The sequence below is a fragment of the Carassius auratus genome, chromosome 13 (genome assembly GCF_003368295.1).
Source record: "Carassius auratus strain Wakin chromosome 13, ASM336829v1, whole genome shotgun sequence".
In the NCBI taxonomy this organism is placed as follows: domain Eukaryota; kingdom Metazoa; phylum Chordata; class Actinopteri; order Cypriniformes; family Cyprinidae; genus Carassius; species Carassius auratus.
This window is the reverse complement of record NC_039255.1, coordinates 19665702-19692973: the sequence shown is the minus strand read 5'-3', so window position 1 is coordinate 19692973 and position 27272 is coordinate 19665702. Positions and strand designations below refer to the sequence as shown.

At 39.0% G+C, this 27272-nt stretch overlaps 2 protein-coding genes across 2 annotated transcripts; both read left to right on the top strand.

The window, feature by feature from the left end:
* The first annotated feature begins 697 nt into the window (after positions 1-697).
* On the top strand, positions 698-13316 carry dhx57 (DEAH (Asp-Glu-Ala-Asp/His) box polypeptide 57). The gene is made up of 23 exons (XM_026279048.1): positions 698-830; positions 1097-1531; positions 1682-1891; positions 3092-3978; positions 4063-4265; positions 4504-4625; positions 4708-4906; positions 5402-5526; positions 5597-5730; positions 5851-5905; positions 6001-6215; positions 6772-6888; positions 6989-7085; positions 7297-7470; positions 7574-7774; positions 9214-9490; positions 9567-9662; positions 9785-9868; positions 9957-10094; positions 10527-10601; positions 10674-10808; positions 12534-12734; positions 12806-13316. Exons 2-23 carry the CDS (start codon positions 1131-1133, stop codon positions 12947-12949), a joined length of 4290 nt encoding a protein of 1429 aa, XP_026134833.1. The 5' UTR covers positions 698-830; positions 1097-1130; the 3' UTR covers positions 12950-13316.
* A 1730-nt stretch (positions 13317-15046) lies between these two features.
* Positions 15047-26353, top strand: LOC113112985 (atlastin-2-like). The gene is made up of 13 exons (XM_026279049.1): positions 15047-15209; positions 18256-18578; positions 19482-19616; positions 19705-19809; positions 19883-19933; positions 20016-20072; positions 20607-20699; positions 20774-20912; positions 20994-21121; positions 21674-21730; positions 21977-22048; positions 22385-22816; positions 25260-26353. Exons 1-13 carry the CDS (start codon positions 15137-15139, stop codon positions 25377-25379), a joined length of 1785 nt encoding a protein of 594 aa, XP_026134834.1. The 5' UTR covers positions 15047-15136; the 3' UTR covers positions 25380-26353.
* Positions 26354-27272: the final 919 nt, after the last annotated feature.

Here is a 27272-nt window from a genome sequence, read left to right as displayed (position 1 = left end):
TAGACAACATAGTATAAAAGCAAAACTGCTCTGATTAACGCGCTCGAGTAGGGGAGAGCGAGCAAGTGGAAACTCCAGTGCATCACTGTACTCATAGTCAAGCCGCACATATCGCCCCTAACCAACACCTCGTGCGGGGCCTCGGCGACCGCAGAAGCAAACGGTGGGGGTTAGACGCGAGGCGACTGAAGAAATAGACTCCAGAGCGCGGATACTTTTCTTATTTTACCATAGTCGTAGGCTATCACAGAGAGAACATGAGAGAGGCTGCAAACGAATCTCTCATGAGTGCCTCCCTGTGATAAACCCATATACGGCTCTTACCTTTCGTTGACTCATCGCGTCCGCGAAAGAGGAGTTAACACTGCTCGAAGAAAATCGCTGGAGAACGCGAGATGATAGGGCACAGATGATTCGCTATTCCTGAAGGAATGAAATCTGAGCGAAATGGCGCACTGCACCCAGGTATATCATGCGTGCGCATGCGTAGGGTGGTGCTATGCGCCATTTGGCCAATAGGATTGGCGGGATGGTATAGGGCTTCAGACATTCGTCACACCGGAGGTGTTCCCATACGTGGTGACGTCACCGCAGCATCGAAGTGACCTATGATAGGGAAAAACTGTTCGCCGCAGAGCGTAAGCTTTTATTTTGTTCCACGCATGACTTTTATTTTGAAAACTATATCCCGTTTCCTGTTGAATCTTGCTTGCGGCCGGTACCGGTTAGAATCTGAATCTCCACTCGGATGTAAAATCTGTAACTGTACAGCGAGAGATTCTCTAAACTTCAGATTCATTTGAAAGTCGGCTCGATGATCGGTTTGATTTGTGAGTTGCTGTCATTGCCAAATAACACTAATTTTTTCTTAACCGCCTCGTCTAAATATAACGTAGCTAGTACACTTACAGTATTTACAATGCGCCCTGATTCATGTCTGGTTACCGTGTTTCCATATTTTAATGGTTAATTTATGGTTCTAATCCTTACAAATAAAATGCCATTCTTAAATATAAATTAACAAATATATATGAAATGATTATATTAGTTTGTAGATGGTTTTCAGGACAAGTGTATTTACACAAGTATGTCTCAGTTGAAAGGAAACACACTAAAAGGGAGCTGAACTGATGAGTGGAAGGAGGAGAGGCAAACCCAATCGGGGTGGAGGACGGTTCAATAAACCCAGAGGAAGAGGAGGAGGAAGAGGAGGAGGTGGAGGAAACAGGAAAGCTGCTAGTGGAGGTTGGGATGATGAAGATGATTTCAGCCTGGACTTGGGTCCCAGTCAGTCCTTCAAGCCTCCCTCATCAAGAGGTCCAAGAGGTGTCCGAGGGGCTCGTGGAGGATCCGGCAGAGGAAGATCTCAGGCACTGCCCAGAAAACATGATGAGGAGGACAAGAGATCCAGATTTAGACCCGAGCAGGTGCAGCTGCCCCTGCAGAAGATACACATGACGTCCGCGAACAGACTACAGGTCAAAGAGCTGCTGCGGGAGCTTCAGAGCCATGACCATCCGACACCAAACAGGTGAACTTGACTTGGCCTCACACTAATGTTCCCTCCGTTCGTTTTTTCCACAGGGGTTTTAACCTCTTAACCCCTTGTGTTGCACTTTAAGCAGTTGTTTATCTGGTTTATTGTTTGTTCGGTGTGTAATAATTGAATATTGTCATGCAGCGGCTCTGATTATGAGGGTGGTGAGGAGGAAGAGGACGAGGAAGAGGAGTTTGATGAGCTGGACCGTCGTGAGGAAGGTCAGTTCTGGCAAACCCATGATGACGGAGTAGAATGTGCCGAGAGTGACGACTGGATGGAGGAGCCGGTCGAGGAGAAGCACTCGAAGCCGGAGCCGGTGATCTCCCTGTTTGCTCTGGGCACTCTTTGCAGGTACACTTTGGCTAAAACAGGCATCACTACTTCTATTACAAGATCACTCTAGTGGGAAAACATATCCGGTTAAATTTACTAGGAAAATACAACAGCTGTGGTTTTCAGAAATCCACCAAAAATGTGACAAAACTCTATTTACTTATGTATTGTTGATAAATCATACCAACATTGGATTTTTACCCTAAAATGTACTTGTACTCACCATTTTAATGCAGGTTCTGCATATGATGAATTCAGGTTTATTGTAAGTGGCCTGTCTACAACATTGGCCAATGCACAGGGTCATACCCAAAACACAAAAAAACACCATCATGCTAACACACGACTCTTAAGTAATGCAATAAACATTCACTAAATAATGAAATGTGAAATGTCACTCAAAACATCTGAATGTATAGTAGTGTTAGCAAAAAACAGAAGCAAAATGTTTAAATAAAATCTATTCATGTGTGATGTCACTAAGGGACAATAAATTATGCCATAAATTATACGGTAATTCATTAGTTTTTACTTGCAGTAACCATAAATTTGAGAGTATTGTATAGTAAAATCACATTTAATGCAATATTAGGCCATTTACAGATTTTCATCTTAAAGTTAATAATTGTAATTATTGTTTCTGTAATATAGCTGTAAAAATAACAAAAACTGTAGAAACGAGATGATCAAATTATTTATTAATAATATAATCATATGTTGTGTCATGCACATGCAGGGACTTCTGGGAATGCCTTTTTACAGTTTTTTTTTTCTTTTCACTGTGAATTATACAGTAATTCTTAGTTTTTGCTTGCAATAACCATACATTTCACAGTATTTTACATTTTAAAAATTCACTGTATGATTAATAATCAATAAAAGTGTTTGTAAGTAATAAATAAATTAACAGAAAATATAACCCGAAACTCCCTAATGTACATTACTGATAACAAAAATGAGAAGAAACATGATTATATTTAATATTTAAATACGTTTCATTTTTGAAAATATTTTTTTCACCATGAAATTGTTTTCTAATTCAATATAGGTTTTATTTTTCCTGTTAAAAATATAATTCCAGTGTATTATAGCGTTACGTGCAGATTGTTAATGCCTGGGTGGTAGATGAGGTGGTCTTTTAAGTACTTTTATAAAGTACTGAATCTGTTTGTTCACTCAGTGCACTGTTCTAGTAACTCCGTGGTTCCCACGTTGCAGATACGGGTTTGATCGTGAGCGCTGTCGACAAGCTTTGGAGGCCGGAGAAGAAAGTGGACGAGGTGAGGTTGGAGCGACATTAGAGCTCCTCCTATCCCAGATGTTCACAGAACGTTTTGGCACCAGCGCCCTCAAACCCCAAACATCCCAGCTCCCTTCTCCGGAGGAATGTGTAGCTCTGCGACAGGAAGAGGCCCTCGCTTTGACCGCAATCTACGGGGATCGCTTCTGTGAGCGCATCAGCAGTCGTGTTTGGACGATTCAGCTCGACCTGCTGTGGGTGGATGAGAGTCGCAACAAAACTTCAAACTCGTCCAATTGTAAAAAGCAGTCAGGATCCAATCAGGTTTGTAAGTTTTACCTGAAGGGGGCAGGTTGTAAGTATGGAAACCGCTGCAAGTTCCAGCACCAAACTCATGAACCGAGCTCTCCCAGAGATTTTTGCAAGGGAAGTCAGCCAGGGTTTAGCAGCACAGAAGCTCCCGTTTACCAGCTGGAGATTCGTTTCCAACCAGGTAGTTTATATCCTTTTCAAGCTCCGCTCGTGGCCTTCAGTAGCACCAATCAATCGCTCTCTGGCGCGGGACGCCTCAGTGTCACAGAGCACCTGTTCGATCAGTCACTAAGTGCTGCGCGGGAAGGAGAGCCGGTGGTCTACACCCTCATTTCCTGTCTGGAGGAGGACGGACCTGCCAGAGAGCTGCTGTCTGCTGCTCATCACAAGTACAGTGCTCCGCCCCCTGTCCTGACTCCACCCACCGCCGCTCCGACCAGGAGTCAGAGCAGTAGGAACACACTAGCCAACAGCATTACGACTGATGAAACACCTAGAGATCGATCAAACAACACCACAGAGAGCACAAACCACAGAGCGGGACGAAAGGAAGGTAAGCGATTGGACGTCTCAAAACTCAAAACTTCACCCGAAAATTGAAACATGTGTCATCATTTACATTTGTGTGTTCAATCAGATGCGTCGTACCGAAGACAGGATATTGGTGATGAACAAGAAGATAGTGATGATGAAGGTGATGAAGATGAGGAGGAATGTATTCCAGTGGAAAACGAGAGCTATGTGAACTTGAGGAAGAGGATGGTGAAGAAGAGCGAGGTCAAAACTGAGCAGATACTGCAAGAGAACAAGAAGCTCTGCGGAGAGTTCAAGAAGAAGCAGGTAACGCTCCCGGGCTTGGATGAGTGTGGGACTGTTTTTGGTTTTACTATAGTATGAAGATTTTCCTGTCTTTTTCTTATCCTCATATCTTTTCAAACCTGTAGAGAGTGCTGCAGTGATCTACCTCTACTGTAGATTTAAATCCAGTTGCTTCAGGGTTGATGTTAATGATTACAATCATTACAATCAAAGAGAGCAGTCAGGATATTGTTCAAATGTATTGTGTGTTCTCTCTCAGTCGTCGAGGCGCTACATATCGATGCAGGAGCAGAGGCAGAAGCTACCTGCATTCCTGAAGAGAGAGGCCATATTGGATTGTTTGGATAAGAACCAGGTTCTCGTCATCAGTGGGATGACTGGGTAAGATTGGGACCTCCAGCACTTATCTTCTGCTAACCAGTTTTTCTGACATCTCTTCATGTCTGAATTCATGTGACTTCAGATGCGGGAAAACCACTCAGATCCCTCAGTTTATCCTGGATCGTTTCCTCCGGACTGGACGGCAGGATAAAGTGCCCAATATTATTTGCACTCAGCCACGGCGAATCTCTGCCATCGCTGTGGCGACCCGAGTGGCCCAGGAACGAGTCGAGGCCCTGGGTCACTCCACAGGCTACCAGATCCGTCTGGAGACCGTCAGGGTAACACCGTTTCTACAAACATACCACATTTACTCTAGGCTGAGTGATACATCAAATATCTATGATATATTCTCAGTTTAATTTTGATCATCATTTGATTATCGTTTGTTTAATTACAGCTACTATTAGATATGATATAACTATAAATGTGATTTAACAAAAATTCCTGTGTTCCTGTGGCTCAGTGGTAGAGCATTGCGTTAGAAGCGCAAGGTTGTGGGTTCAATTCCCAGGGAACACATGTTAGGTAAAAAAAAAATGTTAGCCCGAATGCTAAATGCATAACATTAATTTGATTTAATTGAACTAAAATTAGTTCTTGCATGAAATGTTTCATCTTTACTCCAGCCTTCGGTGTCACATGATCCTTCAGAAATCATTCAAATGTGCTGATTTGCTGCTCAGAAACATTTCTTCCAACTGTCACTTTTAAACAATTTAATGCATTCTTGCTGACAAACGGATGAATGTGTGTATATGTTGTCTTGTGTCCAGTCCTCCAGCACCAGGCTGATGTTCTGTACCACCGGCGTCCTTTTGCGCAGGTTAGAGGGCGACTCCGAGCTCCGAGACATCACACATGTGATCGTGGATGAGGTCCACGAACGCACAGAAGAGAGGTTCGTGGAACGCAATCGTACACCTATCAACACATCCTGAGTCACAGTTAACACGACTCCTGTCTCACAGTGACTTCCTGCTGCTGGTTCTGAAGGATCTGATCGCGAAAAGAGCGGATCTGAAAATAATTATGATGAGTGCAACCCTGAATGCCGAGCTCTTCTCCCAGTACTTCAACGACTGCCCCACCATACATATACCAGGTCCTCCATCCCATTCCTGAGCTTAGATTAGATCAGGAAACATTCACGGTTATTGATCATGAAGAGATGCAACCTTTAATACTTAATCCATAACACATTTCATACTTTCTTTATCCGAAGGACGCACATTCCCGGTGGAGCAGTTCTTCCTCGAAGATGCTATCGCTAAGACCAGGTATTTTGCCTCATCTATGATTATGTTGTATTTTTCACACAATAATAAAACGAAAGTCTTTACATCGCGACCCGTTTGGTTCTTTTGTTGTAAAGGTATGTAATTGAAGATGGTAGTCCATACCGGCGCTCCACAAAGCAAACTCGTCCCTCCGCTCAGGGTGGCATGACTGGGAAGGGACGGGCTCCTGTTGAAGACTTTGATGATGATCGTGGCTGGTCCTGTACGTCCTTCATGAAAAAGGATTCGGTCAAAGACAACATCCCTGATCAGCAGCTCAGTCAACAGGAACTCACCGTCCGATATTCCAGTAAGAATTTATTACCAGATTGTCTCTTCATTTCCTGTTCTTATTTTTTTTTTTTTTTGTGGGCCTGCTTATTACTCTATTTCTGTTTTTAGTGATTGTACAAATGACAGCCGACTTCTTAAATCATTTCTTGATATTAGATCTTTGTGTAATTTGACAAAACAGCCTTTCGGACTATAAGTCGCACCTGAGTATAAGTCGCATCAGTCCAAAAATACGTCATGATGAGGAAAAAAACATAAGTCGCACCGGACTATAAGTCGCATTTATTTAGAACCAAGAGAAAACATTACCGTCTATAGCCACGAGAGGGCGCTCTATGTCTTCAGTGTAGACTACAGGAGCACTGAGCAGCATAGAGCACCCTCTCGTTGCAGGAGACGGTAATGTTTTCTCTTGGTTCGTGTCTCTTAGTTCATTTCTCTTGGTTCATGTCAAATTAATTTTGATATATAAGTCGCACCTGACTATAAGTCGCAGGACCAGCCAAACTATGAAAAAAAGTGTGACTTATAGTCCGGAAAATACGGTATATATTTGTGCATCTCTTTTTAAGATTGCTCAAAGTCTGTAGTGAAAACATTGGCTGCTATGGATCTTGATAAAATCAACATGGACCTGGTGGAGAGTCTGTTGGAGTGGATTGTTGATGGAGACCACAGCTTCCCAGCAGGTAAAGACCACCTGTTCAAATAATCTTCTTCGTAAGGTTAAAATAAGTCACAGTGATGGACCGTGTGTGTGTGTGTGTGTGTGTGGGTGTGCGTGCACAGGTGCTGTTTTGGTCTTCCTACCAGGACTTGCTGAAATAAAGCAATTATATGAGCAGCTCCAGTCGAACAGGATGTTCAATAACAGAAGAAAAAACAGGTAGATTGTTCTAATGGGTTATTGCTGTACTTTTGTTTAACAAGAATGCTTTAGATTGATAAAAATAATAGTGTGGACTGTGGAGATTTAATAATGCTAGAATTAGACTATTGAAAGGTAATGTATGTTAATATATATAAGTAACATTAATAATGAAATGTGTTGTGACATGTTTTGAGTAACCTGATGAATGTGTGTACATTTCTTTTAGGTGTGTAGTGTATCCTCTACACTCAACCCTGTCCAATGAGGAGCAGCAGGCGGTCTTTAACCGCCCCCCTGAGGGTGTGACCAAAATCATCATCTCCACCAACATCGCTGAAACCTCTGTCACCATTGACGATGTGGTGTATGTCATAGACTCTGGCCGGATGAAAGAGAAGAGGTTTGAGACTCTTGAGACAGATCTAGATGTTTATTTTTCTTGGCTAACATTGACTGATCTTTCTGGTTTGGGATGCATTGTCATATGATTGTGCATGTGTTAGGTACGATGCCAGTCGCAGTATGGAGAGTCTAGAGGACGTGTGGGTGTCTCGTGCCAACGCTCTTCAGAGAAAAGGCCGCGCTGGTCGTGTGGCGTCAGGTGTCTGCTTCCATCTGTTTACGAGCCATCGCTTCAGACACCACCTGAGCCAACAGCAGCTGCCTGAGATCCAGAGAGTTCCTCTGGAGCAGCTCTGTCTAAGGTAACCACCTCAAAAGGAAACCAATCACAAAAAACGCATGCATTTACAATAAAACACTTTAATTAAAGGTTCACCCAAGGTCACCCAAAAATTAACATTTGCTGAAAATGTACTTAGCGTCAGGACATCCAGGATGCAGATGAATTAGTTTGTTCCCGGGAACCGATTTGGAGAAATTTAGCATTACATCACTCAGTGAATGGGTGCCATCAGAATAAGAGTCCAGACAGCTGATAAAAACATCACAATAATCCACAAGTAATCCACACCACTCCAGTCCATCAAGTAATGTCTTGTGAAGAAAAAAATGTTTATAATAAACAAATCCATCACTAAGACTTAAAACCATCTCCTCAGTCCAAAATATGAGTCCATAATTCATAATTCCTCCAGTGACAAAATCAATCCACTGTTGTTCTCTTATATAATAATTCACCAATGTATTTGTTTGTTGGACGTTTTTTTTGCTTGTAAACGGTGCTTGATCTGTGCACATTCCTCTCCTGATTCAGATGGGACAGCATTTTCACTGAAGAAAGCAATAGCATGGATAAATGGATGTTAAATTAATGTTAAAAATAACTTAATGATGGATTTGTTTCTTAGAAACATGCAGCTTTTGACTTTATAAGACATTTATTTAATGGACAGGAGTGGTGTGGATTATTGTGATGTTTTTATCAGCTGTTTTGACTCTCATTCTGACGGCACCCATTCACTCCAGTGGTGAGAAAGTGATGGAATGCGCCATTTTCCTTCAAATCTGTTCCCATGAACAAACAAACTCATCTACATCTTTTATGGCCTTTCAGCAATTAAAAAATTCAAGTGAATTATTCCCTTAAAGCTGCAGTAGGTAACTTTTGTAAAAATATATTTTTTACATATTTGTTAAACCTGTCATTATGTCCTGACAGTAGAATATGAGACAGATAATCTGTGAAAAAATCAAGCTCCTCTGGCCTCTGGCTCCTCCCAGTTGCCCTATTGCCATTTGCAGAAACTCCATCGCTCCCGGTAAAAAATAACCAATCAGAGCTGCGGTCCGTAACTTTGTTTGTGTTCAAAATGTAGTAAAATGTATATAATAAGCGAGTACACCATGAATCCATTTTCCAAACCGTGTTTTTAGCTTGTCCTGAATCACTAGGGTGCACCTATAATAAGTGTTTATATTCGGACTATTTTAGATTGCTTCGGGGATACCGCGGCGGAGTAACCCAGTACCTTTGTGATTCTTCATAGACATAAACCGAGAGAAGTAGTTCTGGCTACGATGTTCTTCCGCAAGACGCAAGCAGTTCTGTTTATTAACCGCTAGAGCATCAAAAGTTACCTACCGCAGCTTTAATACAAGTAAACTTCATGTGAAACCCAAGTAGGACTGGTTTAGATCTTAATAGTTTAAACTTGAACCCATTTCTGTTCATGTCTTCCAGGGTTAAGGTGTTGGAGGTGTTTGCAGAGCGTCCTCTGGAGTCAGTTTTCTCTCAGCTTATTGAGCCGCCCGAGGTGGGCAGTCTGGACGCCGCTAAACAGCGCCTGTGTGCCCTGGGCGCCCTGACAGACAAGGAGTCTCTGACGCCCCTCGGCTGGCATTTGGCCTGTCTGCCGGTGGACGTGCGCATCGGTAAACTCATGCTGCTGGGGGCCATCTTCCGCTGCCTGGACCCTGCCCTCACCATCGCCGCCAGCCTGGCCTTCAAGAGTCCATTCGTAAGTCAGCAGCCACATGTAGAAGATCCCACTCCAGCGCTGTACTGTGTTACCTGAGGTCTTGTCATGCTCACAGGTGTCTCCCTGGGACAAACGAGAGGAAGCGAATGAGAAGAAGCTGGCCTTCTCTCTGGCGAACAGTGACCATCTAGCTTTGCTGCAGGCGTACAAGGTCAGTCCAGGCTCTGTAAATACACAATATTTAAAGATTATGTGAACATACTGAAAGTATTCCAGTGAATTTTATTTTCTGTTGACAATATAATCATGATATAAACAGATTTGTTTGCTCAGGGCTGGTGTAATGCAGCACAGAGCGGAGCTAATGCAGGTTACCGGTACTGCAGAGAGAACTTCCTCTCGAGCCGGGGCTTACAGGTGAGACTGGACTCTGATTGGCTCAGTAGAAACGTTAGTCATTTTAGCATGCTTGGGTAACTGCTCTGTGTCGTGTGTGTGCTTTCAGGAGATAGCAGGTCTTAAAAGGCAGTTTGCAGAGCTTCTGTCTGACATTGGCTTTGTGAAGGACGGACTGAAGGCCAGGGTCATTGAAAAAATGACCTCGAAAGGAAGTGATGGGGTGCTGGAGGCCACAGGTTATGAGGTAACCGATTCTGGAGTACAGAGACAAGAACTACAGAACTGAAAGATGTCCATGCAGTGATGAAGCTTTTCTAATAGATTTTGATTGATTTAAGTGTTTTCAGAAATTTCTGACTGGTGGTAGAGACAGCTATTTCAAAATTGAAATTAAAATATACAAATATTTTACATTATTTCACTAAAATGGTGCGTTTGTGTTAACATTCTAGTGATCATCGCTGATTAATATCAGTTTGATAATTGTGCTGTTTTCTGAACTATTTGGAAGATGTTTCATTGCATCTCTTCCAGACAGTGAATGCTTTTTGACACTATATATGTCATATTTAGACTGTTGGGTAAAATCTATACAAGGTATTTAAACACTGTAGGTAAAAATAATGATAAAAACTCACAACCTGTGAACTGTTCTTTGTTTTTCTGCGCCTCACAGGCCAACCTGAACTCTGATAACACCAAGCTGATGTCAGCCATGCTGTGTGCAGCTCTCTACCCTAATGTAGTCCAGGTCAGTGCACACGTCTCTGGTGTGTAAGATGTTAAATGTGACTGTGTGTAAAACATGCTGTGTTTTGTTTAGGTGAGATCTCCTCAGGGGAAGTACAAGCTCACTAGTAAAGGAGCTATGAAGATGCAGCCTAAAGCAGAGGAGCTGCGCTTCATGACCAAGAGTGATGGAGCCGTCCACATACACCCCTCATCTGTCAACTACTCTGTAACTATCCCATCTAAACTACATCTGCTCTGAACATAGCATCTGAAAAATCAAGCATTTTCTGCTGAAACACTGCGTCTCATTCACTAATTTTTGTGTACAATTTTCTTATTTATACGCACATTTGAACTTCTCACGAGAACTTTCTGCCTAATTCACAACATGTGCATACGCACATGAGCTTGTTCTTAAACTCGTTCTTCTGTTAGTGAATTTGGAGTCTTCTTAATAAGCGCCCGCGTGCACGAGGTCAGTAATTAGCATAATTCACGCCCAAACCAGCTCCATATAAGGGCTTTCCACAACGCGGCACTTGTACAGAGAAAGACAATTATGGCACCGAAACAAAATACAAAGAAAAATAACTTTAACGATAATGAATGTGAGGTTTTGCTGTCGCAGGTGGAAGCCAGGAATAATTATTTGTTATTTAAAAGTGTATCCACTGGCATAACGGGCACAGGTAAGAAGGAAGCATGGGTTAAACACAGGCTTGGAGATAAGGTGGTGAGAGCGGTTGGTGATGTGGCTTAGGTGTGGTCCCAGTGAGTTGCATAAATCAATGAGGACTTCTCTGGGCAACCTAAAGCGACTGAACAGTCAATCGTCACTCTCCGCGAACATATCTGTGCGCTCTCTAAAGACGCGCTCTCTCCTTAGAGCACGCGCCACGATGTCTTCAAGCAGTACCAAGTGTGCAATGCCTCTAAACACAAGATGAGACATTAATCATCGTTTATATAAGTATAGATCAGGTGATTGTTGTTTGGAGCTCTAATATTTTATATATAAATATAATTGGAACTGTAATTATAATTTATCAATAACATCTAATTATATACGGTTCTTAACACATGCTTATAAGGCCCCCGTTTGTACATGATTATTGCGTACGTGTGGTATAAGTTGTTCTTGAATCTTTTAGTACATTTAGAATAAATTTTAGTACGAAAGTTTTTGATGAATTATGATTTATTCGTGAAAACGTCTGTACGCACATTTCGCTGTTTTCAGGGCAGGATTTTGTCAGTTAGATTGTGAAAAGCGGGCATTTTTAGACTGCACTATTATCAGTAATAGTATTTATAAATTATATCATAATTTATACAAGACCTGTCTGTCTTACATTATTTTTAAGTTTGTTTTAGAGGCAGATAAATTTAATATAATATTAAATATATAAGAAAATGTAGTATTTTCTATAATATAAGATAGAATAAGATTCTAAATAAGATAGATAGACAGACAGACATAGATATATTTACATATGTATGAATGTGTGTATGTGTGTGTATATATACATATATATATACATATATATATATATATATATATATATATATATATATATATATATATATACAAATTCATGTGTACTGTATATAATACATGTGCAGATAATAATTTTTCATTATTTTAATTTATTCAGTTACATGTACTTTTATTATATAACAATTAACAGTATATACATATAGACACAAACATCATTATATAAATTTTTCTAATAAATTAAATATAATAAAATGTTTAATTCAATACAAGCATATATAATAAAATTTAATATATATAAATAAACACATAAAATTAAATTTACCTAGTTCTTAAATAATATCGATCTATATATAAAATTTGTGATTTTGTTATTATAATTGGCATATTATCATATATTTGTTATTATATATACATTTGAATTGTCTTAAATGGAGTATAACTTCCACTCTGTAGGTGCGGCACTATGACAGCCCATACCTGGTGTACCATGAGAAGGTGAAGACGAGTCGAGTGTTTCTCCGTGACTGCAGCATGGTGTGCGTGTATCCCATGGTGCTGTTCGGTGGCGGGCAGGTGAGCGTGGAGCTGCAGCGTGGAGAGTTCATCGTCTCTCTGGACGACGGCTGGATCAAATTTGCTGCTGCGTCTCATGAGGTAAAGCAGACGTGCACTAGAATATTATAGCATGCTATGGCAGTATTTGATTTCAGATTGTGTTTATGTAGGTGGCTGAGCTGGTGAAAGAGCTGCGGTGGGAGATGGATCAGCTCTTAGAGGAGAAGATCCGAAATCCCAGCATAGATCTGATCAGCTGTCCTCGAGGATCTCGCATCATACACACCATAGTGTCACTCATCTCCACACAGTGACACACATTCATCACAACAAGGTGTTCACCTGGAAACAGCCTTATAGCTTGTCAGTAGAAGATTTTTGTTGAACCTTGTGGAAGCACTTGAAAAATCTTTCATACAAATGCATAAAATGTTCTTTGACAATGTGTGATTTCACACAAACATTTCCTGAATCCCAGAGTCTATATTGGACTGCTTTACTGCAGTATTACAAATGGCATGAGATTTTTGTGAGTATGTATTGTGTCGAATATAAAATACACTATTATTTTGTTTTGAATTATCAACTTCTATTATAATGTGGGACTACTATGAAATGTCAATGCCAAAAGATGCATAATGAAGTGTATGTAAGAAATAAATGAATTAAGTGGATTCAAAATTATGGATTTACTTATTTAAAAAATATTTTTTCCCCCAATTATATTTAGGCACTTGTGATAAAAAACAAAACAAAAAAACAATTGTGTGATTTTGTTCCGTTTCTATAATTTCGGCAATTTTGAAAATGTCACCGGCATCTCATCACATGATTGCACTTTTTGGGTAACACTATTACAGTATTACAGTAGTACAGTACACCTAAACAAAATATATTAAATATATATATATATATATATATATATATATATATATATATATATATATATATATATATATGGGGGTTAAAATTGAATATATATATTTATATATATATATATATATATATATATATATATATATATATATATATATATATATATATATATATATAGTTGAATTAAAATAATAATTATTATAAATTTTAGTTGTTTAGCTTATTATTTAAAAGCTTGCTTTGATTTATTCTTGAGGCTTGCTGGGAAGTGTGCTGAGACCATGGTTAAGAAACACTTCTTTAAAAAGTGTAAATCTGTTTTTTAAGATTTTTGTGAATTTAGTAAAAATGGTGTGTTCAATCAAAATAATATAATTCATGAAACAAGTCGTATGCTCAGAAGTCACAGCTCCACCACTGTAATGAAAGTTACAACACGGAAGTACAAATGACTACAGCTTGAGTTAATGAACTACAATTTCCACTGGAGTTTGCTGCTGTTGTACTCGTACTGCCACCATCTGGATTGGAGCAGTACTGCGCAGAAATACATGTGGCCCATTGGTGCTGCTGCTCTGATTTTGTAATATGCATGAACCATTTTAGTTTAAATTTTAAACGTTGTTTTTATGCATTAAACTTATAAAATGGATTAAAAAAAATATTTAAAAAAAAATGTACGTTGCACATGAATAAAAGCAATACTCAAAACAGACATTGCAAAACAACATCGTTTTTTTTTTCATTAAAAAATTAATTCCATCATAACTTATCTCCTGTCTTGTAATACGTATCTAGAATTCCTTGTGGGATTTGAAAAAGGACCAATAAGTGCAGCAAGCTGAAGATCTGATCATACTGATCTAGAATAGTTATAATGAAATTCAATAACTACAATAACATTGGATTAATCACTAAGTATTGTATAAAGTTGCTCTTATTTTGTTTAATTTAGTTGTGTAATTTGCTAAAAGCTTTGTTAGTTCATATCCTCTTGAGTTTCTATCCATTGGTCATTATTTCTATATTTTCATGAATGCATTATTTTGTGACATTCTGACCTGGTGAGTTATTAAATGGGCAACATATGCAAATGGTTTTTAAATGTGTCAGTCTAAAGATAGACCAGTCCTAGATATGCTGTGCCTCCGAGAGTTCCTTTTCAAACCTCTTTTTTTTCCTGTCATTTAATTTCTCAGGGAAAATAGCATAAGTTTGAGATCACTATAATGTTTTATTTCTTTCTTATTTTTATTTTATAATTTTTTTTACTCCACAAATTTGTGTAAAAACATGAAGACCGTGTTCTCCAAAGAGTTCCAAAGAGCTTTTTTTTTATTATTCGGTGAAAGTATCTGACCCTCTGCATAAAGTCGCACGGTCAGTGCCACACACATTTGATGACTTTTATTGACGATTGATATAAAAATGCAGTCTCACGAATATTCCTTATAACATATTTTCTTGTAAGAGCTCTTCTCTTTCTTGTGTTGACATCCACACTGACAAACCCATCTTTGTTTCCCCAAACATCTCTGAACTAGTGCAGTAAGTTAACGCACAGTGCAGTCCGAGGGAAACTGGGGCCGCGCGACGTCACGCTGCGAAGTTTGAGCAGATCCAAGATGGCGGAAGACGGCGGACCGAGGAATCGGCGTTTCTCAGCGTCGAAGCAGAAATGCCACAACTTTGCTGAAGGTGACAACCTCATTTCATCTCGTGTAGCATCGGAAATCCGTTCTTCACAAACTCACTTTGTTGTCCTGATGCGTGTTTGTTAGTTTGCGTTAATTTGTGTTTTAATGAACGGCTAAAAGTACAGTAAAAGGGACCTGAACTCGTGTTTTATCTGTTTCACGATCGAATTTGAGCAGGTGTGATTCAGCGCGCTCCAGAAAGCAGCTCTGAAAGAGTTTTCCAGAGCTCCAGCGCTTGTTGACGCTCGTCGCTGGCGTTAAACGCCGCGTGAGAGTTGAGGTACCTGTCAGGGAAACCATAACGGTTTTATCCGTGATATGCCCCTCTCTCGGTGCATGTTTATCAGGAAACGGCGGTGTTCTCGGCGAGTTCTTACGTTACTTTTATCCTTGCTATTATTAGATGTTTTAATTTGCAACCTTGCAAACTTTGGAGCCAGTCTTCCTTAATTTCTCGCTTTGACGTGGTCGTTCAGCATGCGCTATACATTAAACTCCACTATTATGAAGACTCGTTAGTGGAAGTGTATTTGTGAGTTAGTTACTGTTAGATCATTTCAGTGTTTCACTGAATTCGCCAGCTGGTTTGTGATTGACGAGCTCGTGCACGTGAGCGAGCGCGCGGTCAGCTCTTCGAAGATATCTCGCGCGCGCCATTGGAACCTAATGAAACTATCTACATTCAAACGAGTTGTGCTTCTCGCGTGCTCTCTTTAGCTTTAGGGTGATGGGTGCTATCCTGTAGGCCTGTGTGCATAGTCTCAGAACTTACCAGGGTAATTTGCCATGTAAATTTACTTATTTCTTAGGGCTTGGCTGTTGTGTACAGTAACTGTAAGTGGGAAGGACACTTATATTAAGTTCTCTTTTGTCTGTGCAAATATGTCAGTCAGCTTATGAACCGATAAGACATAAGCAGAGGTGGTTGTGTCTGATTTGTATGTTTTGTCTGTCTGAAGTTATGCATCTGTGTTTGTGGTCCACATCTATGATTATTGGGCTTTCAAATGGCTTATAACAATATATAGCTTACCTGATATTATTTTTAAAGATATCAACAATTGTACTTTGGAATTATTCAGAGATAAGAAAAATATGATAGAAACATGTACTGTATGTTAGTTAGTAGCACTTTAAGGTTTCAGCTACCAAAATTACTTACATTTAGTATTTGTTAGCACTGTGAATAACAGCAACAGACATCTGTGTCTTTATTAAGTTAAATCAAATTATAAAAGAAGTATAATTAAATGTATCTTTCATATTAGCCAATGCATTACCCAAGAAATGCAACTTTATTGTCTTGATATCCTCTGTCATGTTCTGTCCTGGCGTAAGGAACAGGTTAATTTAAAATGATAGTTTACTATAAAGCATATTATAATTTAATATTAAAGTATTTCTAGTCACTCTTTCCATATTTCCCCCTTTATGAGTTTAGTAACATCACACAAACTCTGTTGCACTACATTACATGCTATATTAATGTTTTAATATATCAAATTAAGTTTTTATATAAATTGATAAACTGTGCTAGGAAATAACTGAATGCAGGTGATCTGGATTAAGTAATCCAGATTCCATCTTTTAAGTAATTATATTATAAAAGGGTCATAATCAGATTACAGTTAAATTTTTATGGATTGCATGGTTACATATTGTTCACACAATGGCAGCAAATTATTCATAATTTATTCGTTCACACTAGTTCTTATTTTCCTTGTTAAATGTTGCTTTCTAAGTGAACCACTTGCAGTATATACAGAGACTAATAAATTTGCAGGTTACCAAACACTGGATGTGTAGCTGTGACATGCTACGTTTTCATCATAATTCAGTGACCTTCACTAATTATTTATTTTGGAAGTCTGGACAAAAATATTACAAACCTGGAAGACTTTGGCATTGCGATGTCAGGTTTTCATGTCTGTTAATGAGCCGACATGAAATATTTAGTCCCCTTGAGATTTTAAGAATTTAACAGCATATTTGCCGGTTCATTCGTGGTATTAGCCGATTATTCAGTCTGGCCAACATGAGAGCGTCACACAGCTGAGCTGAGCTGAACTTGCAGCTGTTTTGGATGGACTGTCCCGTCTCCAGTGTGTCCTTGGTGTGTGTTTGCTCACACTGACACTGCTTGACTCTGTTCCAGTGGCTCTGCTCGGCTGGCCGTGAGCCTGAGCAGACCACAGCGAAGGGGAGAGAGAGGGAGAGGGTGTTTGTTTTCTGTTACATGTGTCTTAACCCGAGGACAAAAATTACCAAATTTAGCCCTGTGGGCGAAGGGATCTAGGCTTATCGCAGCTCATGGATAAAGTGCACGGGGTTTAAACAGAGACCCACGCTCCTGGAATAGAAAGTGACCGCAGTAATGAGCTGCTAGTGAAGTGCTAAAAAGCAAAGCTGCAAACATCAGAAAACACATCTCTGGTCATCGAGGACTGGATCTCAGTGTGTGGATGTTTCTCATCTGTGCCTTTTCTGACTGTTTGGGCCAGTATTACACAACAAAAGAGGACATTGTGCAGATGCTGAAGCTGCAACAATATATATTGTTTTTTTAAATTATTTAAATATACATATAACACTGGTAATTTGTATATGTGTATGTGTGTGTGTGTTAATTTATACTGTATAATGTTATAGTTTTATTATTATTTTGAAATAGCTTTTATTTTTATATTTTAAATATGTTATATGTTTTTTTATTTATTTATATATATATATATATATATATATATATATATATATATATATATATATATATATATATATATATATATATATATATATGCTACTGATGTGCTTACTATTTAATTTTTATTTATTTCCATTTAAATTTTGGCTAATTTTTATTTTTTAAGTCATTAATTTTAGTCTTTCAACTTAAACTAAATAGAAATAAAAATTTGAAATTGTTCGTTTTTCCTCTAATATTTATATTGTATTATGTTGTGGCTTTATTGCAGTTGACAGAATGTTTCTGATAGTTGTAGTTAATGATAATAACCGTTCCAGTGACCCTGTTCGTTCCCCTTCTTCAGAGATGAGCGGTGTGGAAGATGTTCCACTGTGCCGCCCCGTCGAGGGGATGAGCTCACTGGACACTAATGGAGTCACACCGTGTGCTGTAGAGGAAGAGCTTGAGCAGGAGGACCACTCTGTTCCTGAGGGGGCTCGACCCATCCAAATTGTAATCACCAACGAGGACGATCATAAGTTTGAGTTGGATGCTGCCGCGTTGGAAAAGATCCTGATGCAGGAACATGTCAAGGATCTCAACGTGGTTGTGGTGTCTGTGGCTGGTGCCTTCCGCAAGGGAAAGTCCTTCCTGCTGGACTTCATGCTGCGGTACATGCATAAGCAGGTTAGAACAAACCCCATTCTACTGATGTCAGTGCACGAGTAGCTGAAAGATGGACAAAATATAAGATTTCAGATTAAAACGTGTATAATATTTAAATGAGTCATATTTTAAAAGCTTATGTTTCTTATTTACTTCCTAATGGGTTTCTAAATGTTTTTCAGGGATCCTCAAAACATTGCTTCAAGAATTGATGAGAACATTGTTGCTCTTAAATGAATAAATTGATTATTCAGTCATTAATGTAGATACTAATTAGAAGATATTTCTATTTCCACTTTAATTTTTCTATATTTTACATGTTGAGAGAAATTACACATTTTATAGTTTAGGTGCAAAGTCTGTCTTTTACTAAGCAAATGGTTATAGATATTTTTCCCCCAGTGTACAGGGAAAACACATACAATGACTAGTACAGGCATTATTTATTACAGTAAATCAAGAACATTAATAATAATATATGGGTGCAAAATTGTTACCATATATTTATGCCAGCAAAGGTTTAAATTCTTTTAATTAAGATTCTTTAATTTTCTTCATTTTTGTATTTTCCCTGTTTTTACAACAGCTATAAACTCTATAACAGTATAAAAAAATAACACCGCTAAAATGAAAAAGAAAGTATTGTCCCTTTTTTGTGAGGACAGTAAAACGACACATCAACTACCCATATGCATTCAAATATGTGAAGCATGAGACCTCTCACACATCTGTTAAAAATAAGTCTGAATTATCGTTCCTGAGAACAAGTTCCTGATGACTCCTATCACTGACATGCCTTAACTTGCGGGCTCCATCCTGCATGTATAAAACCAGCTGGGTCACATAGATGTGAGCATGCATGCTTTATTAGGTACATTTCAGGACATTCACATGGCACTGTCCTTTGTCTGTGTGTCTTTGTAGACATCTGAGTCATGGACGGGAGGAGACGATGAGCCACTGACTGGTTTCTCCTGGAGGGGAGGCTGTGAGAGAGAGACTACAGGCATCCAGGCCTGGAGTGAGGTGTTTGTTGTGGAAAAGGAAGATGGAACCAAGGTGGATGGGCGTTTACTTGAAGATGTGTATTATGTCACTGTCAAGAAATGTTGACTGTGTGATAAAACTAATCTGTGTGTGTCTGAAGGTGGCGGTTCTGCTGGTGGACACTCAGGGAGCCTTTGACAGTCAGTCCACCATCAAAGACTGTGCCACGGTTTTTGCTCTGAGCACCATGACCAGCTCTGTGCAGGTGTGTTGAGCACATTAGTGGGGTTAAATAATCATTAACATAATAAGTGACCAAAAAATCTTGCTTGTTTTAGGTTTACAATCTCTCTCAGAATATCCAAGAAGATGATTTGCAGCATCTCCAGGTAGCAACTTGCTTTGTTGGTGTACATCGTTAGTTAATGTTAAAAGTGTGTGTGGGACAGTAACATCATGCATCTTTTATAGCTTTTCACAGAATATGGTCGCCTTGCATTGGAGGAAATCTGTGAGAAACCATTTCAGGTAGAAAAGCTGATCATTTCCAATTTACAGCTGTTATTGAAGAATCAGAGCATTTGTTTTGATGGGTTGTATTGCTAAAAAAAGAAATATCCCTTCAATATGTATTGATATGTAAAAAAAAAAACTATTCTGGGGGGGCAAAATAATAACTTTTAACAAAAATGTATAAATTCACAATGCACTAATTAGAGAACAATTTATGAACGCTTGATTTATTCCGAAATAAGGTAATCTTTACTGTTCAAATTGAAGTAATTTTAGTTGTGGCTTGCTAGTAGAACAGCGTTTACAAAATAACCAAGCCACTTTATTTTGTGTAAAACGCTGTGAAGTGTAGAGGCCCTTTATGGCATTGAATGCACATCTGTGGCCACAATACATCACTATAATTTGGTGTGATCTTGGTCCACTCTTCTTCCAATCTCTTTCATAGTTTGGCAACTGTAGTTGGGTTCTTAGCCATAAGTTTGTCACCAAGGATTTTCCAGAGATTTTTAATCTTAAGCTTCACGTTTCTTATTTCCTGTCTTCCAGAAACTATTGTTTCTGATCAGAGACTGGTGTTACCCCTACGAGCATGGGTATGGGCTTAAAGGAGGGAATTGCTTCTTGAACCGGAGACTACAGGTGAGAAGATGCGCAGGTGAACACGGCTTCACCATGTTGAACGGAGTGCGAGTTATGTTTTGTGTTCTCTGTAGGTGAAGCAGAATCAACATGAAGAGCTGCAGAACGTTAGGAAACACATTCACAGCTGTTTCTCCAGCATTGGCTGCTTTCTGCTGCCACATCCAGGTCTGAAGGTGGCCACCAACCCTCACTTTGATGGCAGACTGAGAGGTCAGTATAGATTTTCTCACAGACACAGACACACACGTGCACATCTCAACTCTTGGCTCATCATAAACTTGTTTTGTGCAGACATTGATGGTGAATTCAAGAAGGAGCTGCAGAGTCTAGTGCCTTTACTCCTGGCACCAGAGAACCTGGTAGAGAAAGAGATCGGCGGAGCTAAAGTCACGTGCAGAGACCTGCTGGAGTACTTCAAGGTCAGATTTGATTAGTTGAGCTGCAATAACAGCTGCAAACACAAATCTGATCAGGTGTTAATTGTGTCAGGATTGAAACTGAAGAGGCTCTATTCAAGTGTTCCCCAAGGTTTGTGCAGCGAGTGAAGTGACGGTCATCTACTTCTTTGATAATAATAGCTTTGCACCATCTTTTTACTTTACACCATCATCGAGTACTTGTAATAACTTCTGATTGTGGTCTACAATTTGCAGACATGCACTTTTTGTACGTTTTAAAATGGATTGAGTACTTATCATTTGTCATGAACATCCTTTATTGTTATGAAAATACCTTGAGGTGCATAAAAACACATACAGAAAATATGAGCGTCATAGCACTGCACATTCATGACCGTTGTCTTTTTACAGTTGTCAGGCAACATTAATGTAGAGTTGAGCTGATTTAAGATCACTGCTGGGCTTTTTATAGTGTCATTGAACAGGGTTCATCCAATCAGATTGCATTTCCAGAACATTTTCTGCTTTATGAACATCCAGTATAAGACAAATGTTTATTTTCCTTGTTTGTAGGCGTATATTAAAATCTTTCAAGGGGAGGAGCTTCCACATCCTAAATCCATGTTGCAGGTGTGTTGCTCTCAATCTTTAATGTCACCTACAGTGTTGTACAAAAGTTTAAAAGAATCAGAAATGCAGTAATATGGTGAAACATTTAAATTGACTATAACAATAATGTTTTCTATTTGAATGTATTTTATATAGCTATGAAAAGCTAAATTTTCAGCATCATTACTCCAGTCTTAAGTGTCACACCATCCTTCTGAAATATGAATATGAAAGTGTTAAATACCCACTGTTCCCTTTTTTACTCAGGCAACTGCTGAAGCAAACAACCTGACAGCTGTCGCTGGAGCGAAAGACACTTATAACAGAGCCATGGAGCAGGTAGAGTTACCTTGAGCTGCTAGTTTTTCTTTCATGCATATAGACCAATTTGAAGTAGTGTGAGAAAAATACATTCTGCATATGAAAGTTCTTTATTTTCCTAAATGGATCATGCATGGAGAGGGACCTCAGTTCTCTTTAAATATAGCAGGAGCGTGACGTGAGATGAGCTAGCCTATATAACTGAAAATAACAAGGCCATTGCTCTAAAATAGTAGGTTTGGCCTAGATAACTCAAAATACAGAGATGCCTGTAATGGTTTAATCATTTCTGCAATGCATGCATCTGGTGATTAGTAAAAGATTTTGAGCTCATATTTTTGTTGTATGTCACAGGTATGTGGAGGTGACAAGCCATACATCGCCCCTTTGGACCTTCAGTGCTATCACGAAGAGTTTAAGAAAACCTCCGTTAAACAGTTTAGCGTGGTGAAGAAAATGGGCGGCGTGGAGTTCTGTCAGCGCTACCAGCAGCAGTTGGAGACGGAGCTGGATGAAGTGTACACAAATTTTGTGAAACACAATGAAAGCAAGAACATTTTCTACGCAGCGAGAACTCCAGCCATCCTGTTTGCCATCATGTTTGTGACCTATATGGTCTCCACAGTAACAGGTTTCCTTGGGCTATCGGTAATCGCGGCTCTGGCCAATCTGGTGATGGGGGTGTCGCTGCTATCGTTGTGTGCCTGGGCGTATGTCAGATACTCAGGAGAGTATCGAGAAGTGGCTGTGGCAATAGACCTCATCACAGAGGCCCTGTGGGAACAGGTGAGTTATGCTTCCTGGATGTCCTTCCACATGTTGGTTGGGTCCATGCTACAATATCCCACCATCACATTGTTTCAGTTGCTTGCCGTCATTATATAAACCCTTCACTTCTAATCTTGTCATAACCCCAATTTCTTAAGATGAGAAAGTAATTTGACTCCTCATTGACAGTACTTGAGATGATGGGGGCCCATCAAGCTCATATATACAGGTGATAGTCATAATTAGAATATCATCAAAAAGTTTATTTCACTAATTCCATTCAAAAAGTGAATCTTGTATATTATATTCATTCATTACACAAAGACTGATACATTTCAAATGTTTATTTCTTTTAATTTTGATGTTTATAACTGACAGCTAAGGAAAATCCCATATTCAGAAAATAAAAATATTGTGTACAGGTTCAATATTGAAGACACTTGGTGCCACCCTTTAATCAGCTAATTAACTCAAAACACCTGCAAAGCCTTTAAATGGTCTCTCAGTCTAGTTCTGTTGGCTACACACTCATGGGGAAGACTGCTGTCTTGACAGTTGTCCAAAAGAGGACCATTGACACCTGCACAAGGAGGGCAAGACACAAAAGGTCATTGCAAAAGAGGCTGGCTGTTCACAGAGCTCTGTGTCCGAGCACATTAATAGAGAGGCGAAGGGAAGGAAAAGATGGGGTAGAAAAAAAGTGTACAAGCAATAGGAATAACCGCACCCTGGAGAGGATTGTGAAACAAAACCCGTTCAAAAATGTGGGGGAGATTCACAAAGAGTGGACTGCAGCTGGAGTCAGTGCTTCAAGAACCACTACACACAGACATATGCAAGACATGGGTTTCAGCTGTCGCATTCCTTGTGTCAATCCACTATTAAACAACAGACAGCATCAGAAGCGTCTCGCTTCAAAAAGGACTGGACTGCTGCTGAGTGGTCCAAAGTTATGTTCTCTGATGAAAGTAAATTTTGCATTTCCTTTGGATATCAGGGTCCCAGAGTCTGGAGGAAGAGAGGAGAGGCACACAATCCACGTTGCTTGAGGTCCAGTGTAAAGTTTCCACAGTCAGTGATGGTTTGGGGTGCCATGTCATCTACTTCATGCTTTCTGCTGCTGACCAACTTTATGGAGATGCAGATTTCATTTTCCAACAGGACTTGGCCCGTGCACACAGTGCAAACCTACCAGTACCTGGTTTAAGGACCATGGTATATCTGTTCTTAATTGGCCAGCAAACTTGCCTGACCTTAACCCCATAGATTTTCTATGGGGTATTGTAAAGAGGAAGATGCGATATGCCAGACCCAAGAATGCAGAAGAGCTGAAGGCCACTATCAGAGAAACCTGGGCTCTCATAACACCTGAGCAGTGCCACAGACTGATCGACTCCATGCCACGCTCCATTGCTGCAGTAATTCAGGCAAAAGGAGCCCCATCTAAGTATTGAGTGCTGTACATGCTCATACTTTTCATTTTCATACTTTTTAGTTGGCCAAGATGTCTAAAAAAATCCTTTCTTTGTATTGGTCTTAAGTTATATTCTAATTTTCTGAGATACTGAATTCGGGATTTTCCTTAGTTGTCAATTATAATAATCAAAATTAAAAGAAATAAACATTTGAAATATATCAGTCTGTGTGTAATGAATGAATATAATATACAAGTTTCACTTTTTGAATGGAATTAGTGAAATCAACTTTTTGATGATATTCTAATTATATGACCATCACCTGTGTGTGTGTGTGTGTGTGTGTGTGTGTGTATATATATATTTATATATAGATTTTTATGTTTTTAAAAGATCATAAAGACTTTGTAAAAGTAATCTGTGAACTATCCTTTTTAAAGGATTTGAGAAACATGTCTGACGTTAAGACCAGCGTTCTCATCCTCATGGAAAATCTGAAAGTATCAAGGGATTTAATTGTCCCAGATAAAAAAAAAAAAGATATAGAAGTTTATAAAATCTCATGGACACTTTTTATGTATTAAATATACTTTGTTTTTTAAATGGTCAACTGCTATTTTATCAGCTACACTTTGCTCTTTGTGAGTGCAATGTTTATAAAATTATTAAAATTCTTGTACAATAATTGCAAATGACTGGAAAAGTCATGGAAGGTAAAACATTTGAGGAGCAGTGTGTTTGAGAGGTTACTTTAAACAACCAACCAGGGGAGCGTTTCCCAAAACCATAGTTGCAAACTAAGTTAGCGACTTTGTTGGTTGCAATACAATTTCCCATTGCCAACCAAGTAAGTTGCTAACAGGTTAGCAGCTATGCTTTTGGGAAACACACCCCAGGATGGATGTTAAAAGAGGTGTATATCTAGGGATTTGACCCCTCTGACCTGTAATCAACCACCCAGAACATCCTAGCAACAGGCTAAAAACTCTCCAGACAAGCGCCATTCATGTTTTCATTGTTGTTTTCCCTTTCCTCGCTGATTCTAGGTGCTGAAGCCACTTACTGAGCAGTACATGGAAGAAAATGTCAGACAGACTGTTGTGAACTCTATAAGAGCCACGCTCACAGATCAGGTGACACAAGCCACAAAGTTGAAGACCAACTGACAGTTTGCTGTGCCTTATCTGCCCCGTGTTTCAAAAATCACTGCTTCTGTTGTGTAGTTTTTGTGATGTACGGTCATGTAGGTTCTAACCAAAGTTTACAGCATTATTTTCCCTGACCAAGACTTTTTAAAATAAAGGTGATTCACGATGCCATAGAGGAACCTTTTTGTCTAAATGGATCCATAAAGATCCTTTCTGTTCCACAAAAGGTTCTTTGTGGCGAAAGAAGGTTCTTCAGATTATAAAAAGGTAAGAAAGAGATGGTTCTTTAAAGAACCTTTGACTAAATGGTTCTTTGTGGAACCAAAAATGGTTCTTCTATGGCATCGCTCTGAAGAACCTTTACTTGTAAGAGTGAATGTATACCCCAACATGCTGACTGACACTGTAACAGCAACGGACAGCAGTACAGATGCTTCAGGATTAATCATCAGGTATACATGCAGCTTTGAGGGATTCTTCAGGGAAGCACTACAGATGTTTTACAATCTGAAAGTTTTGAACAGTTTTGAGATCTTTAATCCCTTATGTGCTTAACGGTTGAATTACTGCTCTCAGTGGATGATCCGTAGCATTTGCCATTTTGCCTTCTAGCACACAGCTTTACTTTTGTGAAAACTCATTTTTGCTGGATTTCTTGAGGCATTTTTAGCCTTTAAGGAATGCTGAAGTTGTAAATCCATCCATGACACCCCTCTATCGGGCCTCTTTCTGTACAGTGTTGTTTTAGACCGTATCATAGTTTCCTGCATGTAAATGAGTGTACAAATATCAGCTGTAGATCACGAGGATTTAATTTACAATATTTTGAGACGAGTATGAATGTGATGCTGTAATTGCTTTTGTTGTCCCACAGAGCACCTTTCATTGTGCAGTCTTCTGACACATGGGAGTGCTCATGAGAAGACTTTTAAGTCTTTTAAGGTTATGCATGTAATTTATTTTTTAAATGATTAAAATATTGAAAAACTTTGTTTCCAGCTCCTTCAGGATTATTTGGGAGGCTATCAGTTTTCTTTTTTTTCTTCTTTTTTATATAAAGACAGAAAAAAAAAAACTAGTAAGCTATATGTTAATGTTTTATATTCAAGTTAAAACTTACATTAATGTATTATGGATAACTTGAAATAAACCATAGCATGTTTAACTCTTCACCAAGATTAGTTTTTAAAGCTGTCAGGACCCCTTATTTTTTCAAAACAGCATTTTATGTGAGCTAAACTGGCATTCAGTGTCTATATCTTTCATATTACAAGAGTTTTTCTCACTCAGAAACAAACACCACCAAAATCCAATGTACCTGCAGGCTAGTTTGCTATGCAATATTTCTACAGTAATATGCTACGTTTCTAGAGTAAAACAATACTGAAATGTGTTACAAATCAAAAATGAAACGCTATCAAAACAGATTTATTACCATCTACACAGAAGGGAACAGAATAATTGTGTACTGTAATGAGTTTACAATTATTACATTATATTAATAATGTTTACAATTATTACGGTTCCCAGCCTCACCAGATGTCTAAACTGCTGGACAGGAACAAATTACATTTTACAATATTAAATTAAGTTTGAGTTGATCCCCACCAGTGTGATAGTAGCTGCTTTTGTTCTGGAGACGCTAACGTTACAGTCTTTCAAGAAGAACTGGTTTAATTCAAAACCATTTTATAACGTCTTTTTCCAAGTGCTTAGCATTGGCACCATTGGTCCTGTTACTATGGCGACAGACATTAAGTTTTGAACAATGGGTATTGAGTTGCACAGTCGGCTTCTGATGTAGTCGGTTTGGATGCTGGGAGTAATGCAAGGTAAGGGCTCATTTCAACAGTTTCATAAAGTGCTTATCAGAATTGAACTTTGTACACCATTGCCTGCATTGTTGTCCAA

Coding starts and splice junctions, on each gene's coding strand:
- dhx57 (XM_026279048.1), top strand. CDS start 1,131: ATGAGTGGAAGGAGGAGAGGCAAACCCAATCGGGGTGGAGGACGGTTC. Junction 3,979..4,062: donor CAGAGCGGGACGAAAGGAAG/GTAAGCGATTGG, acceptor GTGTTCAATCAG/ATGCGTCGTACCGAAGACAG. Junction 9,869..9,956: donor TCTCGAGCCGGGGCTTACAG/GTGAGACTGGAC, acceptor GTGTGCTTTCAG/GAGATAGCAGGTCTTAAAAG.
- LOC113112985 (XM_026279049.1), top strand. CDS start 15,137: ATGGCGGAAGACGGCGGACCGAGGAATCGGCGTTTCTCAGCGTCGAAG. Junction 20,073..20,606: donor TCTGTGAGAAACCATTTCAG/GTAGAAAAGCTG, acceptor CCTGTCTTCCAG/AAACTATTGTTTCTGATCAG. Junction 21,731..21,976: donor ATCCTAAATCCATGTTGCAG/GTGTGTTGCTCT, acceptor TTTTTTACTCAG/GCAACTGCTGAAGCAAACAA.